We start from the raw sequence: 14,838 nt of genomic DNA, 5'->3' as shown, positions 1-14,838 counted from the left end.
TAAAGATCTCCAGTGATGGAGATTCCACAACCTCCCTAGGCAATTTATTCCAGTGTTTAATCACCCTGACATGTAGGAATTTTCTTCCTAATGTCCAACCTAAACCTCCCTTGCTACAGTTTAAGCCCATTGCTTCTTGTCCTATCATCAGAGGCCAATGAGAACAATTTCCCTGTTCCTTCTCGTGACACTCTTTTAGATACCTGAAAACTGTTACGTCCCCTCTCAGTCTTCTCTTTTCCAATTTCTCCATCTCTTTAAAGATCTCCAAGTATGACACATTTCCATTGTGAAAGTTTGATATTTTCAAACCAAAGGAGCTTTGGGATCTTAAATGTCCAAGTCAAAAGTCATTTTGTCCCCCAACTTCACTTATAGTACAAAGAATTGTTAGAAGTTCAGAATGAAATCAAAACTTTTCAAAATGATGAAACATTTGGAATGACACAATCTGATTTGTTTTCCTGACTTGTTGGTTCATGAAAATTGTCCAGGTTCTAATTCCGGATGGGAAAAAAATGTCAATACCTTGAGATTCCCCATCCAGCAACGGTAACACTACTGAGTCAATGGAGTTCCACCAGTCTACATTGCAGCTGAGAATCCAGATCCATCTTTTTTTTTTAATAATAGGGAAGCAAAATTATTGGCCTGACTGCTTGGAGGAGACTAGGGTGTTTCTTGCCCAAAACGTCTCTGGAAAAGTCTCTCCCTTTTAGGGGAGGGGTCTTGCAGTTAAGCCAAGGAAAAGAGAGACCCTTCTAAGAAAGGGAACAGGTTGGGAGAGAAAAACGAAATTTGCAGCAGAGAACGGGAAATGTTTTCTTTCCATTAGGCTGGCTCAGACAATGCCCTTTGTAACTGCCAGTTTACTTTCCCCATTTATAGCCACAAGAAATTGATTGCACGTTTTTTTTTCTTTTACAGACAAGTTCATCCACAGCCTATTTCAGGTCTATCTAGGGATGTAAGAAGATATTGCTCTGCATGTCTGGGACACACCATGATATTCTGTGGTGGGAATTCATCATGGATCATCCAGCTCCATCATCATTCACCACCAAAGAGACTCTACTCTCTCTCGCTATCTCCTGTCTCCATACCTCACGGGACCGGTATTTCTACATCAGATTTCACTATCATAGAATCCTAGGGCTGGAAGAGGACTCAGGAGGTCATCAAGTCCAGCCCCCTGCCCAAAGCAAGACCAACCCCGACTAAATCAACCCAGCCAGGGCTTTGTAAAGCTGGGACTTAAAAACCTCTAAGGATGGAGATTCCACCCCCTTCCGAGGGAACCCCGCCCCGTGCTTCACCCCCTCCTAGGGAAAAGTTTTTCCTAATATCCAATCTAGACTTCCCCCACTGCCACTTGAGCCCATTGCTCCTTGTTCTGCCATCTGCCACCACTGAGAACAGCCTCTCTCCATCATCTTTGGAACCCCCCTTCGGGTAGTTGAAGGCTGCTGTCAAATCCCCCCTCACTCTTCTCTTTTGTAGGCTAAATAAGCCCAAATCCCTCAGCCTCTTCTCATAAGTCATGTGCTCCAACCCCCTAAGCATTTTGATAGTCCTCTGCTGGACCCTCTCCAATGCGTCCACATCCTTTCTATACTGGAGGGCCCAGAACTGGACACAGTACTCCAGACCTGGCTTCACTAGAGCCGAATAAAGGGGAATAATGACATCTCTGGATCTGCTGGCAATGCTCCTCCTAATGCATCCTAATATGCCATTAGCCTTCCTGGCTACAAGGGCGCCCTGTTGACCCATATCCAGCTTCTCAGCCACTGGAATCCCCAGGTCCTTTTCTGCTGAACGGCTACTTAGCCAGTAGCAGCCTGGGATTCCTCCGAATCAGCATTTCCACTTAGCAGTGTCCCAGCCTTTGGTGACCTCAGAATGGTGCCACCTCTATCAGTGGGGCCTCTCCGTGCTCTCCACGTGTCTTTGTCTCCTGCAGCCTTCAACCCAAATATTTTAATTTGGCAGGCAGGGCAGGCAGAGCAGCCTCAATCTCGTTTGTCCTCCGGTCAATGTCAGCAGAGTCCTAATTATAGAAAATGACCTGTACTAATTGTGTGCACTGCGAGAGACCTCCAGCCTCCTCCTTCAGCTTCCACTGGATGCTTTTCAGATGTATATGACAGGAGGGCCTACGAACCTCTTGAGGACCAGTGCCCCATTCTGCTAGGTACCCGAAGGGCTCACAATCCAATCCAAAACAAAATGCAAATCATGAGTGTGACAAAGAGGAAGAGGGGAAAAGGACTGAGATCGCGTGGATATAGCTAAGCCCTGGAATAAATTTCCTAGGGACATTGTAGAATCTTCATCTCTAGAGATTTTAAGGCAAGGTTAGACAGACACCTGGCAGGGATGGTCTAGATCATGTTTAGTCCTGCCATGAGTGCAGGAGCCTGGAATACGTGACCAACTAAAGTCCCTTCCGGTCTCTATTTCCCTCCGTTTCTATTATACATAGAATTAGAAGCATAGCCGTGTTAGTCTGTAACTAAAAACAACACTTGTAGAACCTTAGGGTACAGCTACACAGCAGGGCTAAAGTCGAATTGTAGATGGAGCTTGGTCCTGTCTTGAGGGCGGGGGGCTGGACTCAATGACCTCTCGAGGTCCCTTCCAGTCCTATTATTCTATGATTCTATGAATTAAGCTGTGCAACTTCAGCTATGTCAATTGCATCGCTGAAGTCGAAGTAGCTTAATTCGGCTTTTGGCGCTGTCTACACCACAGGAAGTCGAAGGAAGAGCACTGTCCCTTCGACTTCCCTTACTCCTCACGAAACGAAGGTTACCAGGAGTCAGAGTAAGAAGTCCTCCAGCTTGCCACTATTTCGAAATAAAGGCTTGTAATGCAGACATAGCCTTAGAGACTGACCAAAAATATAGACAGATAGCATCTTGAGCTTTCGTAGGCACAACCCACTTCTTCAGATGACAAACAGGGAGCAAGAGGCGTGGAGATTGAATTATAAAGCAACCTATTATACATAGGTTAGCTATAGCTAAACTTGATGGTTCAAAATCATTCATTTAAAAAAATACATTAAAAAAGCCCCAGACAAAAACAGGTATCAATGCTTGGCTGGTTTCCTGTTAGATTCTCAGAAAAGTTCAGTGTTGATCAGGGGTCCAAAGGAGAAAAAGGCCGAGGATCATTCCCAAAGAGTGGAATTATGAAGTGCCTTGAAGATTACGGACAAGAAGCTTGAATTTGATGTAGTGAAAGATAAGGAGACGGCGGAGGATTTCAAAAGGAGGGTTGACACAGTCTGAAATGTCCAACGGGAGCAGTCAATACCCAGAGACACTGTCCTTTTCTGAGGCAGTGTATTCCTAACTTTACACAGACCACACATCCAATGCCCAAATATTGTTTAAAAATGGAAGGATCGTTATGAGCTGAAAGCAGCCCGTGCTCTCCTGAGGCTATTACATTTGCAGTGCCAATTATGTGACTGCAGTATGACACAGTCTACATCAAAGCACATCATTGAGTTTCTAAAAAGCAGTACATGCGGCTACTGTACTTTGCCACTCCATTTTTTGCACATCTTAGATGCTTGTGAGAGAAAGAATTTTAAAAGCAAGACAAACAGACCATGTGCGCTCTCGGTTCCCAGTGCATCTCTGCATTTCAAAAACCGTTTGCTTTTCCTTACTTTTTTTTCCCCACTTGAAATTTTAAATTTGTTCATAAACAAGCACAATATTTTGCCTTTTGCATTTTAATACCGAGTCCTCCTCACGTAGCTCTCTATGAAGAGAGCAAAAGATGGCTTTTGAGGTTGGATTCAACAAAGCTCCAGCGCTGCAAATCCGCAGAGAAACTATGTTGCCCTATCAAAGCATTGTGGTGAGTCATTTTTAATCCTTTCAATGCAATCCATTTGTGCTGTGATTAATTTGAAGGTTAAGCCCCAAGTCCAGCGCTCTGGCTCAACAGGCTAGGCTAGCATGCAAATGTTTGCAATGGGCTCCAATAAAAGCTGTGCTCTTCATTTCAGGTTGAGATTCCTAAAGAATGCGCGCACGGTGGATTGATTTAGTGCCTCAGTATAAAAGCATCTGCGGAAGAAAAACACGCACACCAAAAGAATAATGGAGAAATCTGTTACCCGGGGTTCTTTCAACCCAAGCCTCTTGGTAACTTTTATTCTCTGCAAGGTGGTGTCAGGAAATAATTCAGGGGAGACACGGTCATCCGACCGATAGACGGATGGGTACAAACAGGACAGGTTAGTAAAACACCCCCATCCCCGATGGTTACCAAAGTTGAGTGTGGCTCTTGAGTGACACTGGGCAGGCTTCCGATGGCCAGTCGTCTGTCTGCCGGTGGGGATGAAGATGCATCCAGATGTGAAGAGTCTTCAAGGAGTCCTCAAGGCATCCCTCCAAGTGTCCCCCTAACCCAAACTTTCCTTCCCTATTTATCCATTAGTATTACAATAACACGTCACTCAAAAACTTTTTAGGCAAGCACTTTTTAAAGGTTAGGTAAGAGGTTTTCTTCTGATCATCACTTTCACCCGATGTGGTTTTTCTTTTTCAGAGACTCCATACTCGGAGGCACATGGGTGGCTCCACCCCCAGGCGCACGGTGTATAGGCTGTGCTGGCCCCGGGCGCGTGGCGTATGGGCAACCCGTCCCTGGGCACACAGCACAGGAGTGGCGCCAGCCCCAGGCGTGCGTCTCATGAGTGCTGCTGGCGCCGGGCACGCGGAGTATGAGTGGCCCCGCCCTCGGGCGCATGCACAGCCCCGCCCCACCTGCAACTTTCAGTCTTCTCAAGCGTTCATGGAGGGTGACACTGGTGTGGAATCAGAAGTCAGCATTCTAAGGTGGAATATAGGCGCCAATCCAGCAAACTCTCATAGAATCCTAGCGTAGGAAGGGACCTCAGGAGGCCATCGAGTCCAGCCCCCTGCCCAAAGCAGGACTAACCCCAACTAAGTCATCCCAGCCAGGGCCTTGTCAAGCCGAGACTTACCAACCTCTAGGGACGGAGGTGCTTAATTTTTGGTCTGAGAGTAGCTTGAGTGTTTGCAGGATTGGGCACCCTGATGACAGCAGGCTCACACTGAGTAGGCCCACGTTACTGTAGGACTGCTGTGTCCGTGCTTGGCCTGTTGTGAAGATGTGTGCTTGAGTAACGTTAAGTTGCTCTCCAACCCCTAGATCTTTCTCAAGACTCTCAGGGTATTCTTTCAACGCTGGGTTACCCCAGCTCTCACCTGGGGGTTGCCCTTACAAAAGTCACCAGCCCAAGTCTGGTGGGTTTTTCAACCCAGGTTAGCCCTAGGGTCCAGCGTGATGCCCAAGTGCTGCTGGATAATCCCCCGCTCCGTGTCTAGCAGGACAGACGAGTTCTCCCACAATTACCTGGGAAAGACGCAGAGGGCGGAGTAGCTTATTGCAGCCCCAAACCCGCCGATGGAGGGAGCAAAGGGAGCTAGTGTCCAGGGCTCCCAGCTGCCAACCGACCACTACTGTGGCAGTGTCCAAAGCCCCAAGCTCTATAAATCACCACTAGGGTGCTCCGGGAAGCTCTAAGGGCTGGAAGGAAGAGCATGGCATGCTCTGGCTGGTGCAGCAGGCTGGCTGCCCTAGCCCCACCCCTTCCACCTAAGGCCACGCCCCTTCCAGGAGCACAGCTCCCCGCCCACCTTACCCAGGGGCCCAGCATGGCTGTCAAGCTCCCCTGTGCTGCGCTGACAACCAGAGGAGAGATCCCAGATGTCCTGGACCCGGACAGAGAAGCGCAGCCGTAAAGACGCTCCAGGAGGTTGGGCTTTGTTTGAGGGATGGCTGCTCATGCCAGGAAGCCTAATCTAACTGCTCAGACCGAAGTCGACTCTGCCGCGCACACATAACCTTGCTGATCGCAGTAGAGGGAGCACAGCACTCACTATATGCCCTGGTCCACAGTCCCTAATTAAAAATTAAATGCAGTCTGTTCCGCAGAATGAACTTGACCCCCTTGAGGGGAGTTAGCAATGTTTTCTGTTGAGGACTATACAGCTGCACATTTTGTCTCTAGAACACACCAACACACTACATATTTGATTTCAGTTGTGTAAATTATTCAAGGATCCAGTAAGTGGCTTCAGACTTCATGATCCCCGGCCACCTGGGAGAAACGCGGCTATTAAATAACCCATCCCCACTTCACTGTTTTCCCCGAAGAAGATGCCGCTCACAGTAATCTGACGGACGCTCAGAAAGCCCCTAATTCTCTCCACACAATCATGGGTTTGCATGTTCCAGAAATAGACATCATCATCAAAACAATGACAAGTAACCCTAGCGCTGTCCAACGATGCAGAAAAGTGGGAAAATGCAGCCGGCTTGCTGCTTATTTCTGAAAGCACATGCTCCCTCAGAGTCCAGCGGCTTAGCATTGGGTCATTACCATCTCATTACGCTGGGTAGAAATGTGGGACGGGCACATTTCACGTGCCGACTGGTTTTCCCAATTCACTGGCCAGACGCGTGTACATTATGCTTGGTGTAAATTGAAAATTAGAACCATTTACCTGCCGCTTTTTCTTGCCTCTAGAAAGCCCAGACAGAGGAGACACGCTGCCCTCAATCAAGAAAGATACATGCATATTTTTCCATTCCTCGTTTTGATCATTCACACAAATGTTTTTCCCGCTTTTTAAAATAGCAGCTGCCCAGGGGCCTCTCCCAAAAAAGAGAATACGTTCTCAGCAACGGAAATAGTGTGTCTTGCTTCCAAAACCATGCTGGGGTTTAATGTCAAAACCTTCATTTGTTTTAAAAGAAAACTAGGTTGAAAATAACCATTTTCACCCATCCGCATCCTCCTCCCAGTGCAATCCAGAAGCCTAGGAGAGAAGCTACAGAATCTCTTTTGTTGCAGCACTGCGGAAAATTGTATTTCAGCGCTATGCACCCCGTAACCTTCCTAGCAACCTGGGGATTTTCTTATTTCCCATCCCACCCCCACTCCTTGATAGACACTCACAGAAAGCAATCAAAGCAATATCAACTGTAAGGTCAACACGGAAAATTGGAAGGAAGTGCATTGTTTCTAGTTGCCATCGTTTGGTTGTCAGAATTTTCTTAATCAACCCAAACAGCTTCTTGGAGACATCTAATCGGATTTTACCGAATGCTAAACCAGAATCATATTTTGACTCTCCTTTGATTCCAAGTATAAAAAAACCCCTTTATCTAATACTCGGGCATCTAATCTAACTATAGCTGTGTTTGCATTTGCATGATGGGGGACTGAAAGACGGCCAGAGAACCATCTTGGATTTTATCTATGTTATTACTCCAATGGAGAATATAACAGATTTTTTTTTCTCACGAGCATGGCTTAAAACGGCTTTTAAGCTTCACTGGCTCCTTTAGAGTTGAACTTTGCTAACAAGAGTGTGAGGGGAACGGTCCAGTGCGAGGAAGCATGGATCAAGAGCAGCATGCTTTTCTAATGTTCCTTTAACCAGCCTCATAGAATCACAGAATACTAGGACTGGAAGGGACGTCGAGAGGTTATTAATTTCTTGGATTGCACTTAAATTAAAAAAGTGATCTTGTGCTTAGAAAGGTGGGAGATCACTGTTCTGCAGTACTTGGTTGAACTGCGCTGGATTGATGATGAATGATGAAACCTAACTTTATATTTGAAGCAGTCTGGAATGTAGTAATTTCTTCCAGTTAAAACATCATATTTGGAAACCTGACATGGCACAACGTAGCAGCCTCAGCTTGGGTCATGCAGCAAGTCAAAATACTGATTCAAAATTTACACGTGCTTGTCGTAAGGTGACATGGATTGGCGTGTCCTCCTGCTGAAGGCCATGGCATGACCGGCAAGCCTGCCTCAGTTTCCCAACTGAGTCCCTAATAATTCCATGCACACTTATCCTCTACTCCATAAACAGGATTTCTTACCAGAACATAGTTCATGAGAGTCTACAGTAAAAGTCTTAGACATGGAGTTTATTTCTGACCCCTGTTTAAAAAGTCATGAAAGATCACCTGATGTCTCATCTCTGGACACCTCATAGATCAGAAACCGGCACCTTTGATGATGCATTCACTCTTTTTCGGGCCTCTCCTGTCCATGTACCAGGAGAGCTGTCATAGCCCTTCTAAGTGTAGCGAAACCCTTCCCTTTACTTATTTATTACTCATTCAGTAATAAATAAGAAAGGCAAAGAAATTACGAAGGAAAAGGCAATCTTGTCAGTGCATAAACGCCACCCAAAACCGCATTCCCTCTGTAAGCGTTCTGTGCATGTGAAATAAACAAGGTACAGCTAATGATCGTCTCAGAACCTCTCTGGAAGCAGAGCCAAGACAGTATTTTCACAGCTGAAAACTTCTGCCTGGTAAAGAAGTGCCATGTAAACACGATTCCATGCAAATTCCATCAGAGTATTGACAAGCATAATAGACTCCAAATTTCTCTGACGGCAAGGATAACAGAACGATACAGCAATGCTCTGCAGATGACTAGCTCTGATCTTTTATTAGTTCTCCTAATTGTCTCTTGTTAATTTGTATCCTGCATCATAAGCATAAGCACTCACCTTCACAGTTTGCCCAGCTTCAGGACCATCCTGTAAGCAAAAAAAGAGAGAAGACTCAGATAAATGACGCTAACAAGCATCTCCTGGGAATTCAGAAATATTATCCATTAATAATTTAAATCCAATTTCATTGTGTGCTAATTTATAGTATTCTCCTGGGTCCCATTCAGCGCAAAGCCTGCGGGACCAGATGCTTTTACATTGCAGGGCGTGATGGAGGGGGAAATAATACGTAAAGAAGGAAATAAATACTAGCAACGTTGTGATTTTTCATGAGCTTAGAACCCCGGTTTTAACTGCTCGCAATAATGCGTCCATTATTTGTGGACGTAAAATACAGAGCTGCAAGCGCCGCTTTAAATCAAAGCTCATTTATTTACATGCTTGTTATGTCAAAAATGGCTTTCACATCCAGATTTGGTTTAAATAAAAGGATTGGTTATTTTGTATAAACCTACTCGGTCAATCTAGCTCCCTATGTTGCTGCAGAGAGGATCTCAAGGGCACGTCTACCCAGCAGGGCTAATCTCAAAATAAGCTCTGCAACTTGAGCTATGCTAATTGCAACAATTAAGTCGAAACAGCTTATTTTGACTTTTGGCACTGTCTACACAATGGTTATTTCGAGAGAGAGCACTCTTCCTTCAGCTTCCCTTACTCCTCGAAAAATGAGGGTTACTGGCATTGGAGTAAGCAGTCCTCCAGCTCAACATTATTTTGACATTATGAGTACGTCTAGACCGCAAGCTTCTTTTGAAAGTGAGCATCCGCACCACAAAACCAGATCGAAAAAGCAATCTCCTTTTTTTGAAAGAGAGCATCCAGGCTGCATCGATGCTCTCTCTCTCAAAAGAAAACCCTGATTGCTATTCACAGAATGGCCACCATGGCACCTGTGCTTTTTTTGACTGCCTCTTCTTTCAAAAAATGTCCCTGTTTTGAGTCCACACATGCCTTTTTTCAAAAGAGCTCTTTCGAAAAAGGCGTTCTTCCTTGTAATTTGGTTTACCAATGTCAAAAAAACCCTGCGTTCTTTTGATTTACATTTTGATTTAATTTTGAAAGAATGCGACTGCAGTGTGGGCAGGTGACTTTTTTCGAAGAAAGGGAAGCTTTTTCGTAAAAACATTGTAGTCTAGACATCCCCTATGTTGAAATAACTGCTTGCGTGTCGATGGGGACTATGTTATTTTGGAATAATGGCAGTTATTGTAAAATAACGCTGCTGTGTAGACATAGCTCAAGTAATAAACCTACGTAATGCCCTTAGCTAATTCCTGGGAAAGTTGCCTCTCGGGAGAAATTCTGGTCCGCATGCAACGAGTTTACTCCTTGTATCATGCGAGTACCTTTGTTAAGAGCTATGCCTTGCAAACCCTTTCTCCTAGGAGTACTACTTACTACAAACCAGCGATACTACTGGTTACTTACTACCTTACTACTACACCTGGTAGGGTTTTTCAGGAGGGCACCATTTTCACAGTTAATTATCTGGACTCTTCACTGAACCCAGATGCAGTATTTGATTGCTAACCGCCATCAGTTGTGAACGCCACAGGTAACGATATGCTGAGTAAAGCAAGACTATTTCCTTACGTTTGTGGAGCATTTACTGCTTCTTTGGTGGGAGCGTCTTCTCAGCAGGTTGTGAAACAGGGTAAAAAGCTCAATAAAACGCTGCAAGGAAGCAAAGATTTGGGATCCAATCAATTTACAAACCTGAATCGAAATGGTGAGCGAAGTGCCACAGAAATGTTTCTCCACCACATTTCCAACCTGTTGTGTCGTGTGAAACAAATCAGCCACTTCTTCAGGACGCAGGTCGCGGAAACGCTCCACGGGCCGGAGCGGGCAGACAAGCACATCTGGATTAGAAGCAGTTAAGGAACATGTGCAGATGCAGAATACCAACTTATTCCTTCCCCCACCATAACAATAGGTCACCCGCAAAGGGGCTTTCCCCTTTATGGTTAAACTCACCTTGATTTGAGGGTAAGAACTTAATCAGTGGAAAGGAAAGGGTTTTGTAGTGCAAATACAGCAATCATATTATGGCTGCTTCAGAAACCGGTCCCATTTCCTCACACATCTCTCTTTGGGGCCAACGTTTTCCCACCGCAGTGCCTAAGACATTTCTGTGACTTCGAGAAAGTGCCCTGAGCACTCTGGCTACATCTATACTATGAGTGTTCTCAGCAAAAATATGCTAATGAGGTACTCATTTGCATAAGTCACAATCTCATTTGCATATTTTCTGCAGATCCATTTTTGTACTAGGGGTTTTTGCGCAACAATAAGGAGCATGGACATTTTCTTTTTGCGCAAAAAAACCCCTCTTTTCTGCAAGAGACTTATGCTCAAAAGAGGAGGAATACTGGTCTTGTGGAAAAAGGGGCTTTTGCACAAAAAGAAAACATCCACACTGCTTGTTTTTGCGCAAAAATCCCAAGCACAAAAATGGAGTGGCAGACCATATGCAAATGAGATTGCAAATTATGCAAATGAGTCCCTCGTTAGCATATTTTGGCCAAGAAAACTCGTAGTGTAGACGTCGCCTCAGATTCTAGTGCTGTTGTAGGCACCCTTTACTAGAGGGGCCTTTGAACTGAAGTGGGAGTGTTTCAGTTGGGAAGATCCTGACTACAACTCCCAGCATGCCTTAGGGGGAGAGAGAGACAGAGACTTCCTCTATTAGGGAGTGCAGGGGGAGCATTCGCTGGGCTCCACTTCTGGGGAGGAGCTGAGATGGCTTGATGGTGCTCTGTACTTATTAGGAGCTACTGCTGAGAGCCTGCTGGGCTTTGGTCAAGCAGGGAGCCTTGGGGACTTCACTGGAGCCAAGGCAGAGACCATTGCTGTGCCCAGAGCTGACTAAGCTGGGTCTGCAGACAGCGGTGCCAGCACCCTCCTTGCTTAGGAAAGTGTTTGCAAGGGGAGGGAATAGCCAAGACACCTTAATGGGTGGTCTGAGTCTGAGAAGCGGTGGAGTGATCTTTCCATCCAACCAGTCCCAGGGCTGCTGACACTGGGGTCAAACAATTCCACTCTTCAGAGGGGTGGTGCAGCTGGGAGGGTGCCCAGATTAGAGATGTTCTGCCTCCTGTTGCCTTGGCTGCACTGGGCCAACCAAGCGCTAGCTCCAGCATCACGATTTTCAAGTGCTCCCACGCAATCCCATCCAGAGCAGTGCTCACTCCAGGAGTGGGGCAACTGGTGGCAGAGTAAATGCAAGTGAGATGCGTTTCATGTACCCACTGTGAACGGGTTCACTGACCTGCCCCCTGCTGGTTTCAATTATAGTTGACATTGAATCTCAATGTGTTATACCACGGCTTCTTGAGTTGTTCGGAAACGGTGGCTTAGCACCAGTGCTTTTTTTGCAAAAGCAAAAAACGAAACAAAAAAGGGCCGGTACTCCAGGGGAAAAGTTGTTGAGCTCCGGTACTGGAGGTACCGATACTGCGTCTGGAGGTGCCGGTTCTGTGTATCGGGCAGTACCGTCACAGAAAAAGCACTGCTTAGTGCCAATTTACATTTCTATTGGGGCTCTCCTGTTTATACTTAATATTTCTCAGTTGGACCCATTACACAGATGGGTTTACTCTGGGAGGCCCCCAAGGCAGGTCATCGAGCGTGTATGAAGCCCAGCCAGGTGGAGGCACCACCAACTTCAGTTTCCTTTACAAGTAGAAAGGCAGGAACAGAAAGACGGAGAGAGGCTTCCCACCCATCCAACGCTGCCACTGGCATACTCGACCCCTCCTTGACTGTCAACATCAGCCCCCCCCCCCAGTGAGTGTTGCCTGTTCCCCAGTAAACAGAGAAGAAAAGGGAGCTGCACTGGGAGAGGCCGGTGTGACATGAACCCAGGCTGTGGGGTCCCTTGCTAGCACCAGTCCTTACTGTGGGGGGTCAGCTCCCCAGCTCCACTGGCCACCAACCAGCAACACAAACACTCCCTCGAGGCCTCCCAGGTAACTGCCCTCGTTCCACTTGAGCCCTGTCTCCCTTCAGCATCCAGCCCCTGCTCCCCGATACACCAAAGAAGCAGTAGTGCCCAGCTTCCCTGTGCCACCTCAGATCTCTGCTCTGCTTCATACACAGTGAAATCGCCTCTAAGTGTGTTTACCAAAGAAGGGCGATTCAGACAGGAGAGAGCTGGAGTACTGGAAACAAGTGGTTACGTGTACAATAACATCATAACTCATATTCTGGAGTCTAAACTCAATTAACAAGACACTATCTTGTGGTGCAGAGCAGTGCTCCCCAAAACTCCTTGCGGGTCTTTAAGTTAGCTATGACCCTTCTTTCATGGGATAGGCACCCTATCAATTTGGGAAGGACTCCAGGGTCTCTTTGTATCCAGGATATACAGCCGCTCTCCAAGTTATGAACGAGTTACGGACCAACACTTGGTCCAACACTACGGACCAACACTTGGTGTGTAACTCAAAGTGTTCATAACTCGGATCCCATAGAGTTACGTGGCGACCGCGCTATTTATAAGCATGGATCACCGTTCGTAACTTGGATCCACATTTACGACCACTTTGGTCATAAGTACGGATGGTCGTAAGTGGAGGTGGCCGTAAGTCGGGGAGCGGCTGTACCAGAATAACCCTTTGTCTCTTGCCATCAACGAGACAACCTCCTGTTGTTTTGTTAGTATAATTCTTATTTCCTGTTGATTTGCTCTCTTGGCCCTGATCTCCACTAGGGGGTTATTTCAAAATTATAAGCGCAGCGTCCATACCACCAAGCCTGTTATATTCCCTCCAAATCTGTACTCCTGCTCTCCTTGGGGAATAAGCTTATTTCACGATAGTTATTTCAGGAGTTATTCTGGCAGATTTAGTTGTTCTGAAGCTATTTCCTAGTGTAGACAGGCTCTTGTATATTTCACAGGATTTTAGTTTACAATCAGCCCCATATGTGTTAGACATAAATTGTGAGGCCTACAAATATGCAATATACAAATGCCCTGATTGGGAGACATTTTTTGGCTACTGCCTGGAAGGAACATTTCCAGCATATGTCATCTCCTGGTGACCTACCGTAACACCAAGTTGCTTAAAGCACAACTTTCAGTATAGACACATCACTCCTTAAATATGACCCATGTACAGTTTGTAATGATTACAATGACCAATGAGCTACTGGCTCTCAGTAAAGACCTCACATGCCATCCTTCGGTAGCCATCATGCAGGGATCTACCCAGGGGAGCGCTATAAGTCACTATGCACCCACTGTGCCTTCTAGCAGCTGGCACCAAGCAGTCCCTGGGTCGCAGCTGGCTCAAAGCACTTCTGAAAATCAGGTTTCATTTCACAGTAGCCTTTCAAATAGGGCACTGAACACAGCTGATCACTTTTGAATCTCATCCGTGTAAAGTCCCTGCTGTGAGGCTTCCATGTTTAAAAACGGGGAGCTCTATAAATAAGACCAGGGTCGTGACTTTAGTAACGTTGCAGCTGAAAGGCCCTGGGAATGCTCATCTATTATTAATATTGTGTAAGTATAGTTAGTTAATTAGAGCTGTTGCCATTTTTGGCTCAGGTCCAGAATGCTGCACACACATTTTTTGCCTGTTCTCCTTCCTCACAAAGCACTTCATGGTCCATGAAATGTACCATCATGGAAGGGGATCGAGACAATTCACAAATGCGCTCCTTCGAACAGAACGTCCCGGTCTATCCTACCACTACATCCAATGTAAACAGTACTCTAGTTCCTAATTTGGGACCATGCAACCACTCACTACGAGGCATAAGTGTTTCTGAGGGCATCTCTACTCTAGGAAATTATTTCGAAATATAGCCGCTCCCCGAGTTACGACTACCTCCACTTACGACCAGCCGCACTTACGACCAAAGCGGTCATAAATGCGGATCCGAGTTACAAACGGAGATCCGCGCTTATGAACAGTGCAGTCGCCATGTAACTCTATGGGATCCGAGTTACGAACACTTTGAGTTACGGACCAAGTATTGGTCCGTAACTTGTTTGTAACTCGGGGAGCGGCTGTAACTTATTTCAAATACAAACTCCCAAAATAATAATTTCAATATAGTGCATTCACACTACAGGGAAGCCTCAAAATTAGTCCGAGGCAGGCAGGCAGATGCGCTACCTTGACTTAGAGTCCCAGAAAGCACTCGGGAGTAATTAGTTTGAATGACTCTGGGGAGTCATTATTTTGAAATAGCGGCCCCGGAGCATCCACACTACTGCTAATTCTAAATAACTATT

At 46.0% G+C, this 14,838-nt stretch overlaps 1 protein-coding gene across 16 annotated transcripts in view; it reads right to left on the bottom strand.

The window, feature by feature from the left end:
* FHIT (fragile histidine triad diadenosine triphosphatase) overlaps nt 1-14,838 on the bottom strand; it is a 1,114,957-nt gene that overhangs the window by 213,916 nt on the left and 886,203 nt on the right. For all 16 annotated transcript variants that reach the window (XM_075938454.2, XM_089781282.1, XM_089781284.1 and 13 more), the window contains 2 exons: nt 10,308-10,453; nt 8,589-8,618 (listed from right to left, as the gene is read on the bottom strand). In XM_075938454.2, coding sequence (XP_075794569.2) covers nt 8,589-8,618; nt 10,308-10,453 — 176 coding nt within the window. The remainder of the gene's footprint in view (nt 1-8,588; nt 8,619-10,307; nt 10,454-14,838) is intronic.

The sequence above is a fragment of the Pelodiscus sinensis genome, chromosome 11 (assembly GCF_052426305.1).
Source record: "Pelodiscus sinensis isolate ZL-2025 chromosome 11, ASM5242630v1, whole genome shotgun sequence".
Lineage (NCBI taxonomy): Eukaryota > Metazoa > Chordata > Testudines > Trionychidae > Pelodiscus > Pelodiscus sinensis.
Note: the sequence above shows the minus strand (reverse complement) of the source record. Positions and strands in the feature narration are given on the sequence as shown.